We start from the raw sequence: 27,389 nt of genomic DNA, 5'->3' as shown, positions 1-27,389 counted from the left end.
CAATATCTATTAATCGCACGTTCGACTACACAGCTCCACGCATTTCGTATTAGTCAAGTGAAGCCGTTCGCAACAGTGGACCATAGCAACAGAACGACATTATCTTCTTTGCCTAGATTATATAGGACATTATCTTCAATATATTAAATCGTTATGTTTATTAATACCGGTTCGGTGATGTGGGCAGTTGTGCACTATTCGTACGTGCGTGGGATTTTAATAAACTGATTTGCATGTATTACATTAAAATCGGTAGCTCTAGACTTTAGACGCGGCATAATGAACGTACGTACCTAACAAATGTTCACGATTGACTTCCACGGTGAAGGAATAACATCGTGTGATAAAAATCAAACCCGCAAATTTATAATTTGCACAATTACTCTAATGCGTAATTACCTCTTGTGAGGTCCTACAACACGGGTAGGTACCACCGCCCCGCCTATTTCTGGCGTGAAGCAATAATGCGTTTCGGTTTGAAGGGCGGGGCAACCGTTGTAACTATACTTGAGAAGTTCTATGAACTTATATCTCAAGGTGGGTGGCGCATTTACGATGTAGATGTCTATGGGCTCCAGTAACCACTTAACACCAGGTGGGCTATGAGCTCGTCCACCCATCTAAGCAATAAAAAAAAATAAAAAAATATAATCACACGTTGACTCGCGGTTTTGAAAATATCCGTTTGGCCTGGCATTAGTACCCAACGGAAATTTAGCAATTTAGCTAATTTCAATTTAACGAGACCCATTGAGAAGTTACTAGGATTCATTGGAAGGCTATAAAAATAAGCTATTGTTGCGGAAGCTTTTGAAATGAGCTTTGTTAAGAATATCTTTGAAGTCTACAATAATATTGTTATTCAAACAATGTATTTTTGTGAATGTACAATAGAGTAGGATCATGCGCGATTAAAAATTTTTTTATTGATGACTTTGTATGTTTTTTTTATTTACATTTTTATTTTGTTTTCATATTACGTTATAAGGTTACCAGCATAACCCGGTCAAATTTTATTGCGACAATTTTGAATATTTTGTATATTTTATGTATGGAATATTTTATCGACGATTTAAAAAAAAAGTTTCATACTGTTATGTAGGTGCGAAAACCGCTATCTGTCGTCAAATAGCAGAAATAACAGGAAAAAATCTAGTACCATCGGAAATGTTCTGGAAAATTGTAGACATGTCGTATCTACACTAACATATAAATCTACAGTGGTTTTTACGGATGTTCCGTTTTAACTACTGAACCATGCATCCGATTGACTTGAAACTTGGTATCCATGTAGAAAATACATGTACTTAATGGATAGGCTAATATTTATATTTGGACTCCCTAATAATAATGACATAAAGATTCCGTTACAAACATACATACGTCTGAAGCTAATTAAAGCTTATTCAAAATGAAGCCCACTGAGTTTCTCGCCGGATCTTCTCAGTGGGTCGCGTTTCCGATCCGGTGGTAGATTCAGCTAAGCACTGCTCTTGCTAGGGTTCGTGTTAGCAACGTCGTCAGGTTTGAGCCCCGTGAGCTCACCTACTAGTTGAGGTTACGCTGAAATAGCCTCTCAAGGCTCTCAGCTAGGTAGGAAAAAAAAAAACTAAATGAAGGCGAATGGATCACCTGAAGCGAACCGAAGTGATTTGCGATCTTGACCATATGTGATGAGCACATTTAGGACTCACCGGTCAGCGTGCACATTCTCCTGCAGTTGATGTCCTGCATGACCTGCCGCATCAGACAGCCGAGGTCCTTCGCGTCACCAGACGTCGACTGCTTCGACAACCACTCTGACTCCAACTCCATCGATAGCTACGGACAAACATAACATTAAACATATCGATTGTGTTGTACGTGCAACAGTGCATGCGGCAGAGATGCGAATGTTGAGATGGATGTGTGGAGTGACAAGAATGGACAAGATAAAGTTTTTTTTTTATTGCCCTTGTAGGCAGACGAGCATACGGCCCCCCTGATGGTGAGTGGTTATCGTCGCCCATGGAGTTCAGCAATGCCAGCGGCAGAGCCAAGCCGCTGCCTAACGCTTAATACTCTCCACAAGCCTCCTTTGAAGAAGGACATGTCATAGCGCTCGGGAAACACCGTGGAGGGGAGCTCATTCCATAGCCGGATGGTACGTGGCAAAAAAAGACCTCTGGAAACGCACTGTCGATGAACGCAGCGGTTCCAGATTATATGGATGAACTCTGCTCCGATGGCGGGAAGTGCGATGATAAAAAGCAGGTGAGGGGATCATCTCAAACAATTCCTCAGAGCACTCCCCACATAAGTGCTGTTATCGCGCTTTAAACATAAAGCTGCCGACTCAAAGCTTTAGAATAAGCACATAAAAGTGGGCTTGGCCAATTTTGCGTACTTCTCTCGCTTAAGATGAAAAATATTCAATAATATGTTTAAATTTTATAAACGTTTTCGGTACCTATTTTTGAATCTGTGATGAGCCACTCAAATCGGGTCAATGTTATACACAGTATTAATACAAGCGACTCTTTGTCCGTTGCTAGTTTGTTTTGCTTTTTATTATGAAGAAAATAATAATATATATCTTTTTATTTTTACGGCCATCTGGTGTAGTGGTAAGTGACATGGTCACTACATAAGGGGGTCGCGGGTTCGAATCCCGCCAAGGGAAGATATTTGTATGATAAATATAAATGTATTTTCCAAGGTTATGGATGTATATTAAATATATGTATGTGTATAATAAAAATCTTACATTTATTTCCGTTATCTGGTACCTGTAACACAAGTTCTTTACGAACTTATCACGGGACCAGTTAACGTGGCGTGATCGTTAGTAAATATTTATTATTATTTATTTTGTTTCTACTTTAAATTTTGTCAATAGGGACGTTAATTTTTAACATAGCTATATATCAAAAAATTATTATTACTGGCAAGCCCACAGTGTTGGTACCGCCGCCCTACCTATTTCTGCCGTGAAGCAATAATGCGTTTCGGGTTTAAGAGCGGGGTGGCTATTGTATACTTTAAAACCTTAGAACTCAAGTCTTAAGATGGCGGCACTACTTTGTTGATTTCTATGGGCACCGGTAACCACTTAACACCAGATGGGCCGTGAGTTCGTTAACCCATGAAAGCAATAACAAAATTTATGATCGTAACATTTACTGAAAACTGGTAATAAGTTCTGGTAGCTGGTAACTGGTAATAATTTCTAGGCTGCGGCTTGGCTCTGCCCCTGGCATTGCTGAAGTCTATGGGCGACGGTAACCACTCACCATCAGGTGGGCCGTATGCTCGTCTGCCTACAGAGGCAATAAAAAAAAAAAAAAAAAAAGTGAACTCTATAATTTTAGCCGAATTTCGTTTTTATCTTTTATGAGATCAATATAATTTGACATTTCTCTGTACGTTCTCTTTTTACGTCCTAATAGTCGTGTTTTATTTAAATTGGCATTAAACTCGTCGCCAACATTAAGACTTGAAGTCCTTGATTTTGAAAATTTCCGCTGTTAACGATCTTAGCGAATCTCAATTCTTTTTTTTCTACCTATTCTAGTAATTTCGAGGGGTTATACTAGATTTACCGAACTAGTAGGTGAGCGCACGGGGCTCTAACCTGACGAGGTAGCTAACACTAGCCCTAACAAGAGCAGAATCTACCACCGGATCGGAAATGCGACCCACTGAGAAGACGCGATGAGAAACTCAGTGGGCTGTGTCTCTAGGTCAATTTACTCGCCGAACCCTTCGCCGCAAGCGACAAGTTTGACGAGAACGATGACCGGTACTTGCAGTACCTAAAAGCACCGTTAATAGATCGGGAGGATCCGAGATGACGTGATCTAATTGCGACAAAGAAACAATACCATACTTACTAGATACTCTGTGAGTTTTTTGACTAAGGGCTCAAGGTGAACAGTCCTGGCCCACGCGTCGCACACGAAGCAAAGATTAAAATAATACGCGTTGCGGGCGTACTTCTTATTGTCGATCCTCACTGGGAAACCCAGGATCTTCGAACCGAGAAGGGTCCTGAAAGAAGGTTCATTTATCAGTCTTTATGAATATTAGAACTGCCTAACTAATGTTGACTTACGATGCAGAGGGCATATTGATGAAGTGGACTTCACAGTTTCACCCTCAATAGCATTAGTATATGCGACGACTATGATTGGTTATCTTATTAGGGATTTTATGACCTGGTAACTAAGACCTCTAAGTCATGTCTTATTTTAATTTATATTTTTATTTTTATGAAAAATGATAATATGGAGTGAAGTGAAGTGAAGATGATTAATTTGAGACATTAATCAACTGGGATGAAATTAAATGAGATGATATGGGATGAAATATAATCTCAGTAAAATGGTGGTCATTTACTGAGATTTATACAGTGGACTTTTTGGAGGATCCCGAGAAATTATGTCCAGCGGCTTTGTTTCATTTTCCCACATTTGTGCACTTTCACAGATATTAAACAGTTATTAAATCACCGTTATTACACGTTTAAACCTGAAGAAACACTAAATAGACAAAATAAAACAAATCAGACAACTTCACTCCTCGCGTTCCTACCAAAAAGTCCACTATGATTGGAATACACGGATGAACACAGTGATGCCAGTTAATGAGAATGACTCTACTCTGCTGGTCCGGTAGCGGGTGAGCATATTATGACAGTGGTCGACATTGGTTATGGTCGAAATAGATAGGCTTTTTTATGTCTACCTATTCTAGTAACCTCGAAGGGTTATACTAGGTTCACGGAATGTGTAATCGAGCTCACGGGGCTAACTCAGCTCAGCTCACGCAGCCTGGCGAACTTGCTAGTACTAATCTTTCATCTTTATAATAACAATAACATTTTTATAATAACAAATCTTTAATCTTTATAATATTAGTATAGAAGTATAGATTGTAAGCAGTGAGCATTATAAAGTAGTAATACTCTTTAGTTCAGCCGATACGATTTCCACTGTGAAGGGATAATCGTGAACATCTGTTTAGAAAAATTTGTTAAAATATGATTTTTTTTCATCAACCAGCCCACTTTACCTACTGTAAATAACCCTTTATACCGACGGAAGCATCTGTAATGTTGATGATGACTGATGATAATAGCTTATCCGGTTAACACATCAGAAGTACCTTTGGCCCCATAAACGTTACTCGTATAGTCTATTCGGTGTGAGTCAACTAGGATCTATTTCTCCATTGAAGTAATCGCGTTCTTTTAAGTTGGTACTGAGCAGTTTTGGACACATTGCTCGATAGGACGGTCACAACCTTGAGCAGCTGATGGTGACGGGTAGTTTTTTTTTTTAATTGCTTTATATGGGTGGATGAGCTCACAGCCCACCTGGTGTTAAGTAGTTACTAGACCCCATAGACATCTACAACGCAAATGCGCCACCCACCTTGAGACATAAGTTCTAAGGTCTCAGGTAGGTATAGTTACAACGGCTGCCCTACTCTTCAAACCGAAACGCATTATTGCTTCACGGCAGAAAGAGGCAGGGCGGTGGTAGCTACCCGTTCAGACTCACAAGAGGTCCTACCACCAGTAATTACGCAAATTACGCAATTGCGAGTTTGATTTTTTATTCCTTCACGTGGAAGTCAATCGTGAGCATTTGTTAAGTACGTGTTTCATTAGAAAAATTGGTACCCGCCTGTGGGATTCGAACACCGGTGCATCGCTAGATACGAATGCACACGACGTCTTATCCTTTAGGCCACGACGACTTCAACCGTAATATGTAAATCTAAGGCTCACGAAAACCGAAGAGATTATGATGATGCTAAGTGGTCACCCTTGCTTATAGTTATGACACCGTGAATAACACCCCCCATCTTAAGATATAGGTTCAAAATCTCAACGTTATTGTATGATGACTATTCTATTATTTCAGGTCGAAATGTATGCCTGATTCGACGCTGAAGAATAGGTCACAGGATGGAGGCACACAACTGTGAGCCCTAAAATGATTGGGTTTATCAAAAAGTCGGTAGGCGGCGGCTTGGCTCTGCCCCTGGCTTTGCTGAATTCCATGGGCGACGGTAACCACCCACCATCAGGTGGGACGTATGCTCGTCTGCCTATAAGGGCAATAAAAAAAAAGTCGCATTATACCTCTAATGTACGTGGTATTAAGATTGTGTAACTTAAATAGAAACGAATAAGTAAATTTAATTTAACTAGAGGTCCCGCAGTAGTCGAAATTCGACTGTAATTGGAATTGTAAGTTTGTACACTATTATGATTGTATTTTATACTTCTATAAAAAAATATTAATAAAGACAATCAATATTTAATCTATTCTCAATTTGACCACAGACGTCAAGAACAAAAGTTTGACAATAAATAGTATGCATGCGTGTGTGCGTCAAATACATGGTATGTAGTGTGTGTAATGTTTTCTTTATTGATTTAATGTATCTTTTATGCATTATTAAAAAAAAATATTAGCATTGTGCACTTCTTCTCTATATTCTCTATAAGTATGGAAAATTTCATACTCCTCCGTCCGCGCAATTTTCGTAAAAAGGGATACAAAGTTTTTGCTTCACGTATTTTTAAATAGATTCTTTCACAGGCTTTTGATGTTTGTGAAGGTTATTTGAATAGCAGATGTTTTTATATGATGATAAATTATTTTGTTAATTTCCGCTCGGCTCTTATCTGCACAGCATGTGAATTATTCAAAAAATTAAAATATAATTACATTTTTTTTTATTGCAGAGATGTGTGGACGAGCTCACCAGCCCACCTGGTGTTAAGTGGTTACTGGAACCCATAGACATCTACAGCGTAAATGCGCCACACACCTTGAGATACAAGTTCTAAGGTCTCAGTATAGTTACAACGGCTGCCCCACCCTTCAAACCGAAACGCATTACTGCTTCACGGCAGAAATAGGCGGGGCGGTGGTACCTACCCGTGCGGACTCACAAGAGGTCCTACCACCAGTAATTACGCAAATTATAATTTTGCGGGTTTGATTTTTATTACACGATGTTATTCCTTCACCGTGGAAGTCAATCGTGAACAATTGTTAAATACGTATTTCATTAGAAAAATTGGTGCGGGATTCGAACATCGTTGCATCGCTACGAATTCACCGGACGTCTTATCCTTTAGGCCACCACGACTTCGCAATATTAAAATTAATGTAAATATTTAAAGTCAATATTAAGGGTAGTTTAAAGGTACTATGGATGACTTCATTGTGTAAAATTTTATTTCAGGGTTTTATGTATTTACATGGGACAGGTACATTTGAGGCTGTCCAATTTCTTTGCATTGTCTTGTAGGGTGAACTTCCGGTGGTAATCAACTACTCTCAATTGCACTGTTTATTCACGGACTGTATCGAAAGAAACTTTTTTATAGGAATAATGTATAATTGGTACCATATTGGGACAATTATTGCAGAAAAACTAGAATGGGTTCTGTGGGCAAGTTTTGTTGGTATCAAACATTCAAATCAGCGGGATATTTACATAAGGTGCATTTAGCATCGGCTGTCCCTGTAAGTCTGTTTGGTTGTCAAGAACAAGCATTTATAATGTTACTGTTTCAAGATACATTATAAAATTAGGCTTCAAAAAGCATGCGAGGATTTTTTTTTATTTTTTTATTGCTTAGATGGGTGGACAAGCTCACAGCCCACCTGGTGTTAAGTGGTTACCAGAGCCCATAGACAACCACAACGTAAATGCGCCATCCACCTTTAGATATAAGTTCTAAGGTCTCAAGTATAGTTATTATTTATGCCATCTAAGTAGTATGATGTATCTTAAATTGATTGGTCCGAGCGAAAATGTTGTTTACTATCTTATTATTATATTAAATCCTTCCCATTGCCAAGTTATTTGGTGTTTATTGAACTTTTATTTTTTTAAATAATAATTGAACCTGTGGTTTGAGAATGAAAGCCTATGCCACTCTTGGCCTTCTAAATATTTCTTTACAAAAAGCTATCGGGTGCATTAACAAAGACAGTGCAATGAACTTGCTTTCAGACTTATTATACTGGTTTTAATATTGCTATGATTTGATAACACGTTTTATCTTAAAAATAAAAGAATAAATCTATTTATACAAAACAACTAATGATTTAATAAATAAAAATCTTTATTATAATATTTGTAAATTCATTAGCATCAAAATCATTTTAACAACTTATTAGTATTCTGTTTTAGGTTCGCATTTGCATTAGGTAGTTATTACCTGTTTATATATTTTTTATTATATGTTTTTTAGAATTATTTAAGTCTCTATCATAAAACGTCGTGAATATTTTAGATGACTATTTATTAATTTTCTTATTGGAATCGTTTCAAAAAACTCGCTTCTGAGATGTTTAGTATGTTAAATATACGAAAAGATTCACTAATTATTTTGAATGAAAATATAAATTAGAATTAATATAAAAATATTAAATATATTTGAATAATTATATTATGTATACATAATATTATTTTATATTAGTTAATCATTTATTAATGCAATTATTTCTATTTACAGAAATACACAAGTTTAAAGCCATTTGAAAGGCGTTTGTTTTTCGCGGGTTTTTTATATTTAAAACTTACACTGTTAGGGTGCATCGCTGAAGTTGAACCTTCGGTATGATGTAGTGGCTGACAGTATCGAAAATATCTTTCGAAATGTAATTTTCTGGCACTTGGCAAGTTATTTTGGGTCCAGCGGTGGGGTGAAATTCACACAGGAATATACAACGAATGGGCCCTTCTTGGCCACATCCTTCGTAATATTTCATATTCCCATCCATTTTGCACACACTAACACTTGATTAAGACATACCTAATTTCTTACAAGCCAGGTTCTAACGAAAAGATTCACTAATTAATTTGACACATTAACACGATTTTAGAAACGTAAATAAAGAGTAAATAAAGAAGAGTAAACACAATCTACTCCTCACCGCGAATCGAATCAGACTATTTTCTTATTGGTTGGATTTTACTTTATATATGTATGTATACCTATTACCTACATAATCTATGAATTGGTTGGGGTTATTTCAGATTACTTCATTGACGTTATAAATGTCAAATTATATGTTGCCTAAAAAAAATATGCTACCAAAATCTTCAAAAAAAGCTTGCGATAGTATTACGGAATTTTTTTTTTCTCAGGTTTTACGTTCGATCAATTTTCATTTTTTTATACGGAGCGGATACCTGGACCCTTAAAGCAACTGATCGCAAATGCGCAGAAGCTTTTGAAATGTGCTGGAGGAGAATGCTCCGAATATCTTGGACAACGAAAAGAACCAATAGAATAACTCAAGATCAAGACAAGAGTGTATATACTTGCCATCGCCGTGCACTCGAGTACTTCGATCATATTGCTCGGAAAACACCTGATAGCTTAAAGACTTAGACTTAGACTTTTTGCGACAGGGAAGATCGAGGGAAAGAGACTGCGACAAGGTGGTTCGTTCGATCAAATCCGCACCACTAGAAATCCACGAAGCCCTTCACGAGACCAATAATCGGAAACGCTGGAAACACATAACATAAAATAAAATCCTGTCCTAACATGATGGTCAGGACCCTCAGCAGTGAAGAAACAACGTCATGTAAACTTCTTAGTTGAAATTATCAGCCATAAGTTGACGTCATTGTCAATCTGTTTTATTCGTTATTTGTCAATGTATCTAATGTAATCAAAGCAAATTTTACTGTTAATTTTAGCTTATTAAAACCTTATATTCAGTAAAGGTTTTCTCTTATTTCACGACGTGAGTGGAAAGACAGTCGATGAAGTAATGGTATACAATCTGTCACTTATAAAATTTCACTTAACCTCAAAACGATCATGAGATTGTTCACAATTCGCAAAAAAAATACGACTATTATTTCTCCTATATGAGCTTTACATATTTTTTTTATTACTTAGGTGGGTGTACGAGCTCACGGCCCACCTGGTGTTAAGTGGTCACCGGAGCCCATAGACATCTGCAAAGTAGATGTAAACTCACAACACGTCCTACCACCAGTAATTACGCAAATTAAAATTTTGCGGGTTTGATTTTTACTATACGATTTTATTCCTTCACCGCGGAAGTCAATAGTGAACATTTGTTAAGTAGGTACGTATTTCATTAGAAAAATTGGTACTTGTCAGCGGGATTCGAACACCGATGCATCGCTACATACGAATGCACCGGGCGCCTTTTTCTTTAGGCCACGCCGACTCAATTTAAAAACTTAATTCACAAGAACATAATATTATTAATTAATGTACATTTAATCTTTAAATTGGTAGGGTTTTTTACATAGTGTAGTAAATGGTAGAATTATTAGAGAACACTTTTTACCAATGTAAACACTAAAATCTGATATAATAAAAATACAGTTTTATTGCAAATATTAAGTGCAATTATTAAGTTTCTGAAATACCTACCTATTAAGTGTTTAATCTATGACAGTTTGTACAAGCAAGCATGAAATTTTATGCTCCTAATTTAATTCCTGGTTTTGTTTTATTCAAATTGTTATAAAAAAGAGTATCGGAGTTTCGGCAACCGACAATATTTATTACAGTGTTAAAATGGATGAAAATACTACATTTAATGTTTTAGTAGGTGTTACTGGAAGTGTTGCAGCTATAAAGATACCGAATTTAATAAAATCCGTGTTGGAGTTACGAAGCGAGACTCGATATAATTTTAAGGTAAAGTGAAGGTAAAACAAAAAACAAAATTAACTTTAGAAACATTGGTACCTGTCTGTGAGGTTTGATCACCGGCATCACACTGCGGCTAGCCCAATCTTTAGGCTAGAAAGCACTATCCTTCACAGTGTTCATAGCAGAAATGGGTAGAGTTATGGTACCCACCTTGTCATATGACCCTCACCCCACCAGACTTCTCTCAACAGTTTGGTTCTTACAAAAGTATTAAGTAATAATTACAGGTACGACTAATAGTAACAGAACATGCAAAGCACTTCTTTGAGTGGACTGAAATGCCCTTGGATGTACTAAGATATGATGACTCTTCAGAATGGGTAACATGGAAAGGAAGAGGAGATCCAGTATTACATATAGAACTTGGAAAATGGGCTGACATAATGGTTATAGCACCAATGGATGCTAATACATTAGCAAAAGTGGCATTGGTGTGTACATAGTGTTTTCATGACTTTAATTTTATGATAATTAAAAGCATACTTTTCAAACAATACAATAAGTTTTGAAAATCACAAATAATGTAGGTACTAATGTATAAAAAAAAATAGTGTTGAACAAAAAATTTCATCTGAAGGCTGAAATCATTCAAGTATTTTAGTATAGTTACCATTTCATTTCTCAAATCCTCCAATGAATATTTCTGGCATATACCAAGATAGTGCAATAAAGCATGTAAAAAAGTAATGGTTTTGGCTATTTCTCTATCGCTGGATATCATGGTACAGCCACCTAGAATTGAGTGGTTATGTTAACCCGTAGACCTCATAGTGTGAACGTCACCACCCACTCTGGGACCTGAGGTCAAAAACTCAGTTGTTTGATATTTCCTTTAGATGATTTATTATCGAGTATTGCCAGAACAGTTAATAAAACTCTACATAATAATATGTTTCAGGGCATGTGTGATAATTTAGTCACATGTACAGTAAGAGCATGGAACTTCTCCAAACCTCTGCTATTTTGTCCAGCTATGAATACTAGAATGTGGGACCATCCAATCACAGCCACTCACATTTCTACACTACGAGCCTGGGGTTTTATTCAAATACCACCCATAACTAAAACTTTGATGTGCGGTGACACCGGTGTAGGTGCCATGGCAGAAGTAGAGGCAATTGTTGAAAAAATCAAATTAATAGCTGATATGAAAATGAATAGAACACAATAAGTAAATATTGGTATCTGCTTTTGTAACTGATCCTTGTTTATATATTTTTAATACAAATGTCGTTGTGAAGTCAATTTGGAAAAGTTTTTTTTGTAAATGCACTGTTAAAACACAGCATACTTTTTCCATCACTGTGACCAACAGCCGATGTAAAAATTTGGCATTGGTAGTACAATTGAATAAATGATTGTCAACGTCAGCAGAATGCTATAACTGTGATGCAGATAATTTGAAAACCGTTGAGTTTATTACACACTTATACATACATATATTAAGACCTGAATATATGATTTAGATCTTAAAATATCTAAATAAATCTAGATCTAAAAATTAGTAATTTGGGCAAAGATGAGTTCAACTCTTGTTTTAATTTCCAGAAAAAGTAAGTAGTTCCTATAACATACAAATTTAAAAGTATTAATGATTCTCCGAGATAATAGTCTGTTTTAAAAAATTGTACATCAATGAAAATTTAAAAGTGTTGGTAATTGCTCTCCGTGTAATGATGACTGATTTGGAATTTTTATATAGAATGTCTGAGATAAAATTGAGTAAAGTGTTTCAAGGATATAATTATCTGATATGCAGAAAAGCATAACATATTTATTTAAATGTGAATGACACTAAAATGCCCGTTGACTCTGTTGCTTCTCAGGTCTTGAGTTGTTTTTAATTTGAATTTTTTTTTTTTATCATCTCCACATTAGTCTATAATGGTAGTCGCGATGTAATGTTATATTTTTTGTTTTGATGCAAGAACTGCAAAATGTCTATGAGTGCATTCATTACGTTTAACTTTGTTTAAGTATTTTCATTTATTGACACAACCAGTGCTAGTCTCGGGCATATTGCAATTCGATTGGTTATGTCTTCGATAAAATACTTTCTAATCTTTAGTTGTTATATACAATTTTATTTGATGTTCTTCTTGTTATTTACATAGTTAAACAAATGTCTTAAAATTGACATATTTTCTTTAAGTCAAATGTATGTAGTCAGTTGCAGTTTACTGGTGATAAGACCTTTTGTGAGTCCGCGCGGGTAGGTACCACCCACCCTGTCTATTTCCACCATGAAGCAGTAATGCGTTTCGGTTTGAAGGGTGGCGCAGCCGTTGTAACTATACTTGAGACCTTAGAACTTATATCTCAAGGTGGGTGGCGCATTTACGTTGTGGATGTCTATGGGCTCCAGTAACCACTTAACACCAAGTGGGCTGTGAGCTCGTCAACCCATCTGATCAATAAAATAAAAAAAGTCAATATGACTGCATATATGGCATACATTTAATATCGTATTAATGAATTATTGAGATGGTTATTAAAGTAAGTTTTGCGCTAACGCTTCTAGTCATCTTAGAGGTACTAAAAAAGAGTGAGCACGAATGACTATCGAAAAAGTATTCGTATCGCTATCGAGATAAAGTGTATATAGGATTAAAACAGCGCCCCTACCGGCCGTAAAAATAATTAATTTCAGCGGCACGAATGAATTTACTTTCGTTTCGCAATTGAGTTGTCACGTTCTCGAATCTGAAAACTTATAATCGAGAGCACGAAAATTGTTTTGACATACGGTAACGTAAATTTCGAAGGCTGGCTGGCTATCGAGTACCTACTACTATATAATGTAATGACGCGTTTTCTTATCGAGGACTCGATAAATTTACATTACGAATTCGATAGATTTTCGTGCTTGACGTACAGTTTTTTTTTATTTTTCATTTTTTTATTGCTTACATGGTTTGACGCTTGCAGCCCACCTGGTGTTAAGTGGTTACTGGACCCCATAGACATCTACAGCGTAAATGCGCCACCCACCTTGAGATATAAGTTCTAAGGTCTCAAGTACCTATAGTTACCCTCGTGCGTTCTGGTTTGAGCTGGTGTACGACTCACATTTTGACCTCACGTCAAATGTGGTTTCTACAGGTTCTGATAACCGCTTAAAACTATATGGGGCGTCAGCTCGTCTGCCCATACGCACAATAATAAAGCTTCGGGGTTTCTTGCGTGACGAGAGATCCGTTTCACGAAACATTACTAGAAAAATTAACATTATTATTTAGATAAAATTTCAAATGAAAAGTTAGTACAGTGTTTATATTACTTTATTAAGTTTATTTAAAATTTTATTGTGATATATTTGAAATAAAATAACTTTTTTATATTATTTATCGTATGATCGTTTATTTCATCACTGAATACTGTATCTACTAAAGCTAGCGTACATGCGAGTGAAACCCTTAATTGTTCGAAGACTGATTTTTCAATGGACATAATTATAGAGAGATAAAACATTCCAGAAAAAGGAAGGGATACTATGTGAACAAATGAGTCGACTATTATCAAAGCCGGCAATGTGACTTTTGGACAATTATTGGTAAATCAGAAAAACGAATTATTGACTTTGTATTCCATTGGCAGTCACAAAACTCTTCTGAACGACATCTTAGATAAATAACAGGTTAAGTTAATACTTTATTTAATGCAGGTTTTGAACCGTATTCTTTGAAGGAGACGATTATATTCAAATCAATCTGTATTGACGTATCAATAACATTTTTTGTCCAAATGCACAGATTTGCCACCTTTGATAATAGACGACTCAAATAAAAGAAATAAATTTACATGAATAAAATGATAATAATTGCATGAATTATAATCGGTCGGATTACAATTTACTTAATGCCTTGAAAAATCAGCGCTCAATCGAGTAAATCTCAGATACACGCAGCACATACAAATAACTATACAAAATGATAACCTTTACTTTTGTGTGTTCGTTTCTAAATTATCAATACAGGACCGGTACTGCGGTTAAATAATAAACATTACGAATCCATTGCCTTATATTCTGTATAAAATTAAGTATTTCTAAACGTATTTTTTTCTATAATTACAGATACGATTAGTGTTGGCCGAAAATAAATTTTACGTGAATCGATATTAAAAATAATCGATTAGCATGAGATTGCAAAAAAGGTTATACAAAAGATCATTGAAAATAAAAGCACCAATACATTTTGTGAAACGAATCTCAGATTAACTTTTTTTTTTTCAGTTAGGCGCGTCTGAATGTATCATGGTGACACCAACGAATCCCTTCCTTAAACTTTTAGATATATTAATTTCCTTAGTTTATTAATGAAACTTAATTAAATGAATAACTTTTTCAGGTATATGAATTTAAATAAACCCAGTCAATTAGAGCCCTCTTTATCTAAAATACCTATTAACTGTTCATTAATTGATGTTATATTTAAAAAAAAAAAAACAATAATTACACACAATTTACGTATTGAAAATGTAATAACGTTTAAGAAAAAGGTGTCAAATTTAAAATTACTTTATTTAAAGGCAGTCGATATTTTGTGTTACTAGCTCGAAAAAATCTAAGGTGTTGTTATCTGTTGAGAGTAATTACTGTATTTACAATTGGATGGATTTATTTTAAATTTGACACGGCTTCCAGATATTCATTAAAAAAAAACATATGTATTATTTACACAAAATTATCCGAGGTTTCAGATCATTACAAACAAATCTACAATGTTGACATAATATGAACAAAGATTAAATGCTAAATAATAAAAATAAATGCTTAGATATTTGTGCAAACTTATGTCTAGAACGGGAAAATATTCCGCAAATAATTCCTAAATTTTTTTTCTAGGTAAATACTTAAATAACTCATATAAACAATTCGTATTGAAAACTTAATGAAAAATATTAATTTTTATATAACCAGTACACACAATGAAATAATAATACAATAAATAATTCGTAGAAAATATGTATGTGTAAAAAAAATGCACTTCATAATTTGTTTAGCTCAACATTTTGCACGGCTTTTTGCGTATGGACCGGTAAAAAAGTATAAAACCGTACATAGGGTAAACAATACTATTATAGGCACTCTTCCAGCGATTAATAATGTATTTAAAACTTCAGTGTAGAACTGCGACCAATTTAGTAATAAAAATTTTGGCAAAATATTTTAATTTCTTGGCAACATCGCGCGCATTTTTTAAATTTTCATGACAAACGGTTTTTTGTGGTTTGTTCATAAAGTGCCGTAAATGGGGTAGCAAAAGATTTCCAGCCATTAGATATTTAATTTACCATGGAAATAATATAATTAATTCGATATATTATTACATTTTAATATTAGAGTGCCATATATTGTATAGTTTACCCTGCTCGCAACTAGGATGGTGTCATGTACTCAGGAAGAATTCATTAACTACGCGAGCTCAAAAACTAGGGTAGGGGTAGGGAGAGGCAGCCTAAATTTACAGAATCACCGCTCACATAATTAATGGGAACCTCCTAATTGAATTTTATTCATTCATTTAATTGCATTAACTCAACAGAAGCAGCGATATCATTACGCATATAAATTACGTTTCCCAATTCTCAATATGCACTAACATACATATATTATATAAAACTCATCTATCACAAATAAATTTTATTACGAAAATTCGATAAATGTATATAATATATTTTATATAAGGCGATTAAGTACATAGGCGGAAATTTACGGTAATTTAATTCCGATATAATTGAATCAAAATTGTCGACCTTACGCTGCAATGTAGAAAGATGTTAATAATCGCTTAATCTTTCTCTTTGGACTCAACCGGTTTCCGCCCATGAAACCAACGACGCATCTAATTTAAAAGTTAATATTATATTTATTATTGTACTATAATATAAATGTAAAAAACGTATTGCAATATATTTAGAGACACCGTTAAATATTATTCTATTATATAATATAAAAAACACGTTTTCCCGAAAAACTTCTATAATTTGTGGTAGAAACTGTGCGTCTATAAAGGCCATTATTCTAGCGGGACTAACATACCGTCATTTTGCCATCGAAACATGGAGCATTGGCAGTTCAGATATTCAGAGCTTATATTGTCTTTTAATATAGTGTTCAAACTGGAATCTCTTGGGGTAGACCACATTTTGTGGATACATAAGACATCATGGCGATACAGTGGGTGGTTTTCCTTTGATGATACCAACAAATATTATCACTTATCGCACATACGGTGCTATAACATCACTTATGCAAATTATGCAATTTTTCATGAGAAGCGTTTGGAAAATTCAACATCTTAATAAAATTACATAGTTCTTCTCGACTAAAGAAAATAAATGATAAAATAAAATGATAATATTTAAACTACAACTTTGAACGTTATTATAAAAAGCTAACTTTTTTTATTGCTTAGATGGGTGGAGAGCTCACAGCCCACCTGGTGTTAAATGGTTACTGGAGCCCATAGACATCTACAATGTAAATGCGCCAACGACCTTGAGATATAAGTTCTCAGTATAGTTTCAGTTTAGTAGTGGTAGGACCTCTTGCGTGTCCGGACGGGTAGGTACCACCACCCTGCCTATTTCTGCCGTGAAGCCGTTGTAACTATATAGAACTAAACATTTCAATAATAGCTATTACAAAATGGATTTTCTCAAACTCTATTCAGTTTTGATAAGAATCGCATAAGTGACATTATACCTATGTATGTGCGTAATATGTTGATAACAGTTATATTGCCTAATAAATTAAGTGTTTAGAGCCGACAGACTAAAGCCATATCGATTTTCCATTTTCCACTACGAACTATTCTTGTATTTTTTTTACTAATTAGATTTTTATCTGGATTCTGCTCATCCACGCCATGTCTGATGAACAAAACTCCGGTTTTTTAAATACTAAGCTAAGCTAAGCTTCGTAAATTAATTTAAAAAACGTGTGTAAAGTTTTTTGTAGCAAAATACTGATCGCTGTCTAACGCGTGGTTTGGAATGGAAATGGGCGTATCAAATCTCAAAAGGTTACGTACGTATTTTGCACTATTCTCTTTTTGGTCTGGTCACACTCTCCGTTCAATCGAATACGATTTACGTGCTCAGACTTTTGAGGCAGTTTTAAAATAGGAATAAAAAATTGCGGGCGCATCGCTCAAACTACGGTTTCGTGTTGTTTGTCGAACATAGCTCGGGTGTACTTCGAGATAACTTCGTAAGTGGATTTGATGAGTTCGCAGCGCTCCTCTACCTCGCAGTCGCTGGGCGCCACTCGGTACGAGGACCGCGACCGCCGCGCCGTGTTGCCAGCGTGGACAGAATCTACCATATTAGTAGAAAAATCACCGACGTCGTCCTCGATATTGTAAATCGCGATCGAATGTTTTTTGTGCACCATTTCGAGATCTTTGCGTTTTTTACATTGCGTGCTGTCGTTGCTGCGCGCGTTGATCAACCTGACGGCGTTTAGTACGTGCGAGTCCAGCGGTTGGCTGGAGGGGGGCTCGTATCATACGTCCAGTTCGTCGAGTCCTTTAGAGAGTCGGTGCGAGTTGATGCGGCGGCGATGCGAGCGCCGAACGGCGTCAGCTCGTCTGTACGGTTCGCTCCGGAGTCCGTGCAATATGTCCTCTAAAGCTCCGTTGTACACTTCGTCCTGGTGAAGCAGCTTCTTTTCGCCGACGGCTTGTGATTTCGTTTTTAATTCGTTGATTACAGCATCCTGTAGGGCGGTAAATACTAATATAAATATGTTTAAAAAAAATGTTAAAAATATGATCACTATGTGACACCAGATTAAATTATATCTTAATTCGGAAAATAATACTAGTTCCTAAATATCTTCACGCAATTACTGTTAAGAATAAAGTAAAGCCAATTCAATGACATACATATATACATTATAGGATACAATTTTATTTGTGAATTTGCTAGAAAAGTACTTTGGCTAGCTTGATTTACCAAAATTATAATTATCGTTTACAGTTAAATAGAAAGTTTTAGATTCAGCATCTTACATATTCAACTACTCTTATGTCAAGGTAAGAAAATAGAAAACAGCACAATACAAATATTCAAATAAAATAAGATTACCAAGCTGACATTGAAAAAAATATTTAAAAAAATTAATTAACTGGCATTTTAGATTTTAGTTTTGCATAGCAAGATAATGTTTTAATTTGCTTTGGTAGACCAGCAATGTATGCCAAAAATAATTTAGAATGCATTGCTGGTTGACTTATTAGAGAGTAATACGAAAAACGTAGTGGCACCATTGTCGAACCTCACTAGAGACCTCATGAATCTCATGAGACGGTCAGGCCACAAACGCGTTAGCAAAATAAAATCACATCAACTCCAATTATAACTATAGATATACATACAATATATATCGACGCTTGAAAGGCAAACGTGACTAAGCGACAATGCGTGAACCTTACACTAATTACTACTATATTAAAACTAATTTAAAGTTGAAATACCTGAAAAAAAATCTATTTTAACGAATCTAGCTGTAGGATTGAAATGATTTTAATAGACCTAGAAATATTATTTTTTTTGCGCATCGAATATGGTTATTGCCCATCATTTATGTATAAAGCAGTTATTGTCGCTTAGTCACGTTTACCTTTCAAGCGTCGATAACTATATAAACTACACGAAAATTTAAGCCACAAAGAAACGAATTTTCTATATTTAAAAAAAAGCCATGCAAAAGTACAAATTTACAGAATTGTGCATTATTGAAATGTATTAAGTGACAATAGTAAACGCGTTTCAATACCCCAGTTCCAAAAAGACATTTCTCGGGGACAGTGAAGTTTATTTCTAAATAAGAGACATTGTTTATTAGGATTGGAGATATAAAATCGCAGATATGGTTCGTGTATCCATGAATTCATGTTTCGAGACGATTGATTCGTTTTAATGTACTTATTTTTTATGGCTTAGATGGGTGGACGAGCTCACAGCTGACCTGCTGTTAAGTGGTTACTGGTTACTGGATACACATGTACAAAGTAAATGCGCCACCCACCTTGAGATATAAGTTCTAAGGTCTCAGTATAGTTACAACGGCTGCCCCACCCTTCAAGCCGAAACGCATTACTGTTTCACGGCAGAAATAAGCAGGGTGGTGGTACCTACCCGCGCGGCCTCACAAGAGGTCCTACCACCAGTAAAAGGAAGTCGAGGATTTTTTGGACGAAAACATACACGTATCCACGGAAGATTTATTTTATATGTTTATTTTAAGGAAAATTACCCTCAATACCATTTAATTACTGCAAACATTATTTCTCGCCAGTAAGAAATAATTACATTTCAATTAAGATTAGAGCATAAGCATGTTATAAGAATTAAAGTCTCAAAAAATGTGTGTGTCACGCGAAAAACGTTCATAACTATATGGTATTACAGACTAATTTCAAATGACCTTAAACTAATCGATCATTTAGCTCGTCGAAGCCCATCGGAACTGAGGTACCGATAATGTTATTAAAGACCACGACATTCCCTGTTAAGAATCCATGCGGTTGCAGCATTAAAAATACTCTCTTCAAAATACAAATAAAAAATATGTTTAATTTTATAAATACATTATACAAAATTAATTGTTTACCGATTTGTCTGCATATATATATTTTCTATCTTTTATCTGAAGTATGTATGGTAATAGTTCTTAAAAATAACATAACACAGTACTAGAGAGATCAGTAATAAAAGCGCCTTTTTCCTTAAAGGAGTTAATAGAACGCTGAGATGAGATCGAAAAAATATCTAATATCGAAGAACGCAGATGAGATGACTTTAGATAAACATACATATTATAATCACAGAAGAAGAAATAATGAATAATATGATCCATCATTCGTTATAAGGCATTTTATGGTATTATTTTCGAAATATTATTAAAATAATCAAACTATTAAAAAACATTTAAAGTTTTCAAAATTGATAAAAGACTCAATATAAAAATATTATATCCTACTCTTTTCCATACACGCAATGTAATTCAAAATCATTATTAAAACTATTTTTACGGTTAGTCCCGCAAAAGTAAACTGCAAGGTACAATGTATAATAAATCAGCTGTCGTGCGCGGTCAATAACCTCGCGTGAGATCTCACTTCACTACTTCACTCTGTGTGTTTACTTTCATTAGTTTATGATGAGTTAACTTGTGTTCGCAGTATTATAAGTATTTCAGCGATGTTTCTGTCACACTATATATAATCACATATAATATACATATACATATGTTGTATATAATTAATATGAAATCTTCGAAGAAATATAGGTACTTATACGCATAGTAATTTTATGTCGAAACGTTTGTAAAAAAGTATATTACTGAAACAATTATTGCCGTACTTAATATACACAAAAGTAACTATTCTATCAATTGCTTATCATTATCTACTTCAATACAGATATCATTTATGATTTCTGAATAATCAAATTAACTATCAACCGAAACGGGAATGAACACTATGGTTTTATTAGTAAAGGTGTTTGTGTATCCGTGAAACATGCTTTGGACTGCGTGTGGGGTTACCAGGCTTCATAGTTTTGATAGACGAACCGCGTCTCCCCGGATCATGCTCCTAGCTTGTGCTTCGATCATTAGTCACTTGTGGAAATCGATATTTTAATGAACTTAGTGTAGACAGCGCTTTTTAATAGCCCCCAATGTGTATGAAATTTTTGTTTGTTATAACAATCTACTTCTATTATCACAGCTCTAGTAACATTTAACAAACCTTCAATTAATTTAAAAATAGATCATTTGAATTCTACTTTAAATGTACTAAATCACTACCACAATTAAATTATTATTTAGTTATTGACAACACCGATCACCTACTTCTACCAATAAAGACTATTTTTAAAATCGGTAGGAGCGCCATCTAGACCAAAATGTTCCCCACTTTGAACCTATATGATTAAGTGTTAGTACATAAAACACACGCAAACTCAGGTGAATAGGCCCCGTTTTCGTAAGAACTTATAACGACTTACTCCTAGTCTTGCTAGGCCGGGCCGTTCTTATACCGGCTCAATATTTTGTCTCAATTGAGACAAGTGTTGCTGCAATAGGCCCGCGTTCACCGTCGCGTAGTTAAACCTCTGTGAGAAATGGTCACGGTGTTACCATCACCTGCTACTTGATTTCTACTATTTGTATTATCTATTTAAAACATGGCCACACTGTTTTTTGTTCTATAATTACCCAACGTGATTTCTTGTGCAATAAGTCTTGTGTTTGATTTGAAACCGGTATAGTATTGTCGGTGTTAAAAAAAAAGAAAAATTACCTTTGTAACTAAAGTGTTGCCACATTTTTTTTTTGTTTATTTATACCACAACCATGTCATATCAATGTATTTAGATGATGTTTACAAACCGTCACCGCAATGAAGCGAAGATGAAACTCTCACACCAAAGTTATATTTCACTGAAATGATGACGGACGAATCCGAAATCTTAATGCAATGTTAAATGCTTTAAATAACTGAGAACTGAAAAACATGAACCGATTTTCTGGAAACGTGACGAAGTGAAATATAAAATTCCAAAAAAGAATTAATTAGAAAATAAAAAAAAAAAAGAAGAAAACATTAGTGAAAAAATGTAAGTACAGTCTGCAGAACAGTAACGAGCGATGCCTAAAATAAAATAAATGCAACTAAAACCTGGTAACATTCGGCTTGGAAGCGTTAATTTTCGCGCGGGTAAGCTTTATTTACACCGTTCCACATCTTTACTTGGAAATTGTTATGCAAAAAAATCAAGATATTTTTTCTTAGATTACAATTGACAAATTACTAATAAATGTTTTTGTAAAAGATGAATATATAAAATCATTAAAAAAAATAAGTAATTTAATTTAATTAAAGCATTCTTATTTCTTATTGACGCAGCTCACAGAAACTTAAATATGTCAATCTTTAAAAACAATTTAATACACCATCGGAACGACTTCCTTTTAACCGGTGGTGTTGTCAAAATAAAATTTTGTTTTCGGAATAAATGAATACGTTATAAACATTCAATATGAACCCAAACATTTTTATATATTAAAATACAATACAAGTTTGATAATGCGATTTTAAAAACATTTACCTGTGATATTCCAAGTAAAGATCTATATTTGACGCACATTAAAAATCTGTTATGCAATCATTAACGCACTACAGCATGTGAGTTCTATTACGATATTGAACACGATCGACTTTGTTGTAGTCGCTAAAAAAAAAAAACGAGATATGCGTAGTTTTTGTGAACTGGACCTTGGCAACACCGATTGAAATTTCCTGGCAACTTTAGCATTGAGGATTATGAATTCAAATATGGAACGGCCGCGTAGTCCAGCTCGCAGGCACGCGCACATCGGGCGCGCTCAGTGTTTGTGTAGGTACCTGTTGCTTTTTCTGGGCTTGCTTAGATTTGTTTGGATCGGCGTTGTCGGCCTGGGCGGCTTGTTCTAGCCGTCGGCGTTGCTCGTTCTCCGCGTCGGCTTGCTGAAATATCATAATAAAATTATGCATCATACTCAACACTGACTGTTGCAACATACAAACGTATTTGGTAGGTCTGGCAATTTGTTTACGGTCATCGGTAACTCGACCTTTCAGCCGAACTAATTGAATTTTCAAGAGAATGCAAATTTTTATCTTGGTTCGTTTTATTTAATTTCTTCCCAATTCATTATAGTCCCAATTTAAGCAATTATCACTTCTATAGTGAGACTTTAGAGATCATATCTCAAGGTGGGTGGCGGCATTTACGTGTCTATGGACTCTATCAACCACTTAACAGCAGGTTGGCTGCGAGCTCGTCCAACCATCTAAGCAATAGAAAAACAAAAAGATTTTTATAAATTCGACACTGGCAACACCGGTGTCGCATGAAGCCAATTGCCATATTAAAAAAAGAAGTCAAAATAAGAATTACCTTGAACGCCCTCGTGAAACGAACGAGCAGCGAAAAGAAAGCGTTCGCGTCGCAGCCCCGGGGCGCCTCGCCGAAGTACTCCACGCACGACGCGAACGAGTCCTGAGCGACCAACAACAGAGAAACACCTTAGTCAGTCCGTACGTAAGCACACGCAACAACTCAACGGGTTTTTTTTAAATAAATTTTACTGGTACTCAACGTGTTCGTGCTTGACACGTACAGATTATCTATACATTAATAGATAATCTGTAAAACTATGTACACCTTTTTACGAAAATTGCGCGGACGAAGGACTATGAAATTTCTCACACTTTAGAGAATATAGAGTGCAGAATGCTAATATTTTTTTTTAAAATTATACAATAAAAATACATAAAATGAAATAAATAAAAAATTAAACAGACTACCATATATTTGACACACACAAGCACATAAATACTTTTTTATTTATTGTTATAGTCTGTGGTCAAATTGAGAATAGATTAATATTGTTTGTCTATAGTGCAGTCTTGGCGAAATCTGTGATTATAGGAGTAAGTCTTTGACAATAGAATCATAATAACGTTTAAACTTGTAATTTAAATAGTTAAGGTCTAATTTCAACTACTGGGGGACCACTAGTAAATACAAATAGGTAAAGGATAAATATTGAGTATCATTTTAACATCCTCATTGTCAATGTTTTTTTTAATGTCACGTCTAATGTGTTCTGTCTCATTCTCTCGCCGGCTGAATCCTATACATTTATGTGTTTGTGTCTCTATGGACTTATTTTTTCGTTTCATCGAACTCAAACTTGAAATCATAACAATTCTAAAGAGGTTTCACTTCGAAAACGGTATAATAATATGATAGTGATGTTGTAACGGATCGGCACGTGCCTGCGCGTGCTTGGTCTCGGCGCGCAGCCTCCGCAGCTTGTCGGCGGCGTTGTTGAGGAAGTCCCGCAGCACGTGCCCGTGCGCGCGCTCGCACTCGCGCCGCACCGCCTCCATGCCGCGCTCCAGCTCGCACACGTCCCCCACCACGTTCTCCAGCGACACTGGAACGTGGTGTAACCGCTTTTGTACGTGCGTACCAAATTTATAGTAAGCAAGCCACAGACACCTACAGCGTAAATGTCGCCACCCACCTTGACATGTGAGTTCTAAAGTATACGTATAATTACAACGGCTGCTTCACCCATCAAACCGAAACGCATTACTGCTTCACGGCAGAAATAGGCAGAGTGGTGGTACCTACCCGCGCGGACTCACAAGAGGTCCCACCAACTGTAATTACGCAAATTATAATTTGCGGGTTTGGTTTTTATCACTTTTATTTATTGCTTAGATGGATGGACAAGCTCACAGCCCACCTGGTGTTAAGTGGTTACTGGTACTCATAGGCATCTACAACGCAAATGCGCTACCCACCTTGAGATATAAGTTCTAAGATCTCAGTAAGGTTACAACGGATCACCAGAAGCGAAGCGGAAGAAGTGAATTGAGAATTGTTTTAATTTGTACTTCGATGAAAGTTTTACTTATTCCGAGTCCCAGCGCGTAACACTTTTGTAATGTTTTATAACCAGCAATGTACGTACTGGGAGACGCACCGGCGGTAACCATGGTACTAACCTTGGGCCGCTTTATCGATGTACAGCAACTCAGTGTCGAAGTTCATCAGCTCCGGGAAGTTCTGCCTCACGGTCGCCACGATGTAGTGCAGCAACGATATCCTCTTGTCCGTGGATTTCGTATCCATCAAAGTGTCCAGGGACTGCAGCTTGAAGCCGTAGGCGGGGCCGCGTTTGCTGCTGTTCAAATAGTTGCCGAACGCCAGGATGATTTCTAGAACGTTCCTCAGCTTCTGCGAGGACTTGACCGACGACGAGCCGGATATGATCGCGTGGATCTGGGGCGTGATCAGGTGGATGTTGTCGAAGAAGTTGCCCATGTAGCTCATTATCGAGAGCTTCGCGGATATGCGCTCGACCTTAGCCAGCTGCATCAAGAACTTGTCTTCCTCGGTCAGCAAGTTGATGTTCTTCTTCTCGGCCACGTATTCCTTGTACGCCTTCTGTTCGGCCTCGGTGGGGACCATGCGCTGCAATATCTCCACGCTCTCCAGCGGGAGTTGTTTCAAATCGAGGTTGTTGACAGCTGATATTACTCTCTCGACTGGGATGTCGAGTTTCCTTCTGGAAATAGCTGTAACAGAAGATGCGAGTTTGCGTATTTAAATAATTTGAGAAGCTATATCAGCTTCTCCTTGACGTGTAGGTGAGCTCACGGGGCTCAAACCGGGAGTGTTGCTAAGACTGGCCCTAGCAAGAGTCGTGCTTCGCAGAATCTACCACCGGATCGGAATCGCGACCCACTGAGAAGTTTTTTTTTTATTGCTTAGATTTGTGGACGAGCTCACAGCCCACCTAGTGTTAAGTGGTTACTCGAGCCCGTAGACATCTACAACGTAAATGCGCCACCCACCTTGAGATATAAGTTCTAAAGTCTCAGTATAGTTACAACGGCTGCGCCACCCTTCAAACCGAAACGCATTACTGCTTCATGGTGGAAATAGACAGGGTGGGTGGTACCTATCGGTGCGGACTCACAAGAGGTCCTACCACCAGTAAATCGGGCGAGAAACTCTGTGGGCTGTGTCTGTGGGTTAATTTACGGACGGTGACCGGTGTTTGAGGTACCTAAAACCTTACCACCTTTCCATACTGTTGATATATTATGTGTATGTAAGTATATTAGTATGTATTGTATGTGAGTATGTATATTGTAGTAAACAGTATATATTTTATTTATTGTATGTATATATTTTCTATAATAATATATTATCCATAGTACACCGCAATATACCTGCTGTATTTTTATATTTTCCAGAATTTCTGTAAATTAATCGGTTGTCTGGACGAGATGGTTTTTAGTGATAAGACCGCCTATTGTATAAATGTATCATGATTGTTTTTTGAATGTAAATTGTGTTTTGGTGTGCAATAAAGTGTACTCTTTTTTTATTTTTTTTATTGCCCTTGTAGGCAGACGAGCATACGGCCCACCTGACGGTGAGTGGTTACCATCGCCCATGGACTTCAGCAATGCCGGGGGCAGAGTCAAGCCGCTGCCTACCGCTTAATACTCTCCACAAGCCTCGTTTGAAGAAGGACATGTCATAGCGCTCGGGAAACACCGTGGAGGGGAGCTCATTGCATAGCCAGTTGGTACGTGGCAAAAAAGACCTCTGGAAACGCACTGTGGATGACCGCAGTGGCTCTCTCTCTCTCTCTCTCTAAAAGAGTGGGGGGTGGGCGGGACGTACCAATATTCCGGAGCCTGGTGTGTTCGAGCAGCGAGAGCGTGTCCGGCCTCCGGAAGCGCTTGCTGGGGAAGGAGGCGAGCGAGTCCGTGTCGGCGAGCAGCGCGGGCCCGGCGCCGCCCAGCCGGAACCTCTCCTCGAACTCGGCGAAGTTGATGCGGCGCCGCGGACGCTCCTCGTCCAGCTCGTTGAAGATCGTGCCGCGGACCTATACGCCGGGACACAACGCGTCACACGGGAATTGCACACGCGTACTTATGGCTTTTTTTTTAAAGCGATTTTATGACCCGGTAACTAAGACCTTTAGGTCAAGTCTTATTTTAATTTTAATGAAAACTTTTTTTATAAGAAAAATGATATTATGGAATGAAATGAAGTTGATTAATAAGAAACATGAAAT

The 27,389-nt window shown here is 36.5% G+C and overlaps 3 protein-coding genes across 5 annotated transcripts in view; 1 reads left to right on the top strand and 2 right to left on the bottom strand.

Moving 5' to 3' along the window:
- LOC101736611 (GATOR1 complex protein NPRL2) overlaps nucleotides 1-9,036 on the bottom strand; it is a 78,644-nt gene extending 69,608 nt beyond the window's left edge. Inside the window, exons 1-3 of the mRNA XM_004923594.4 lie at nucleotides 8,596-9,036; nucleotides 3,873-4,029; nucleotides 1,695-1,821 (exon numbers count right to left, since the gene is read on the bottom strand). Of these exons, the coding sequence (XP_004923651.2) occupies nucleotides 1,695-1,821; nucleotides 3,873-4,029; nucleotides 8,596-8,795 (484 nt within the window). The 5' untranslated portion in view covers nucleotides 8,796-9,036. The remainder of the gene's footprint in view (nucleotides 1-1,694; nucleotides 1,822-3,872; nucleotides 4,030-8,595) is intronic.
- A 1,297-nt stretch (nucleotides 9,037-10,333) lies between these two features.
- On the top strand, nucleotides 10,334-14,063 carry LOC101736474 (phosphopantothenoylcysteine decarboxylase). Of its 2 annotated transcripts, XR_009973734.1 has the most exons (4): nucleotides 10,334-10,705; nucleotides 10,948-11,151; nucleotides 11,619-12,993; nucleotides 13,649-14,063. XR_009973734.1 is itself a non-coding variant. In XM_004923593.5 (3 exons), exons 1-3 carry the CDS (start codon nucleotides 10,583-10,585, stop codon nucleotides 11,889-11,891), a joined length of 600 nt encoding a protein of 199 aa, XP_004923650.1. In that variant the 5' UTR covers nucleotides 10,360-10,582; the 3' UTR covers nucleotides 11,892-14,063. The 2 variants fall into 2 exon arrangements, 1 of the variants encoding a protein (XP_004923650.1); XM_004923593.5 differs by having other exon boundaries at nucleotides 10,360-10,705; nucleotides 11,619-14,063.
- The window catches only part of LOC101736354 (formin-like protein), a 105,045-nt gene continuing 91,707 nt past the window's right edge, over nucleotides 14,052-27,389 (bottom strand). Inside the window, exons 12-18 of one of the 2 annotated variants that reach the window (XM_021346275.3) lie at nucleotides 26,993-27,197; nucleotides 25,300-25,872; nucleotides 24,562-24,722; nucleotides 23,678-23,779; nucleotides 23,143-23,244; nucleotides 21,743-21,850; nucleotides 18,301-18,443 (exon numbers count right to left, since the gene is read on the bottom strand). In XM_021346275.3, coding sequence (XP_021201950.1) covers nucleotides 21,770-21,850; nucleotides 23,143-23,244; nucleotides 23,678-23,779; nucleotides 24,562-24,722; nucleotides 25,300-25,872; nucleotides 26,993-27,197 — 1,224 coding nt within the window. In that variant the 3' untranslated portion in view covers nucleotides 18,301-18,443; nucleotides 21,743-21,769. Of the gene's footprint in view, nucleotides 18,444-21,742; nucleotides 21,851-23,142; nucleotides 23,245-23,677; nucleotides 23,780-24,561; nucleotides 24,723-25,299; nucleotides 25,873-26,992; nucleotides 27,198-27,389 lie in introns of both variants that reach the window. The other variant, XM_004923592.5, reaches the window with a different exon arrangement.

The sequence above is a fragment of the Bombyx mori genome, chromosome 8 (genome assembly GCF_030269925.1).
Source record: "Bombyx mori chromosome 8, ASM3026992v2".
Classification (NCBI taxonomy): domain Eukaryota; kingdom Metazoa; phylum Arthropoda; class Insecta; order Lepidoptera; family Bombycidae; genus Bombyx; species Bombyx mori.
The sequence above is the reverse complement of the archived record's forward strand: the minus strand, read 5'-3'. Positions and strand labels throughout refer to the sequence as shown.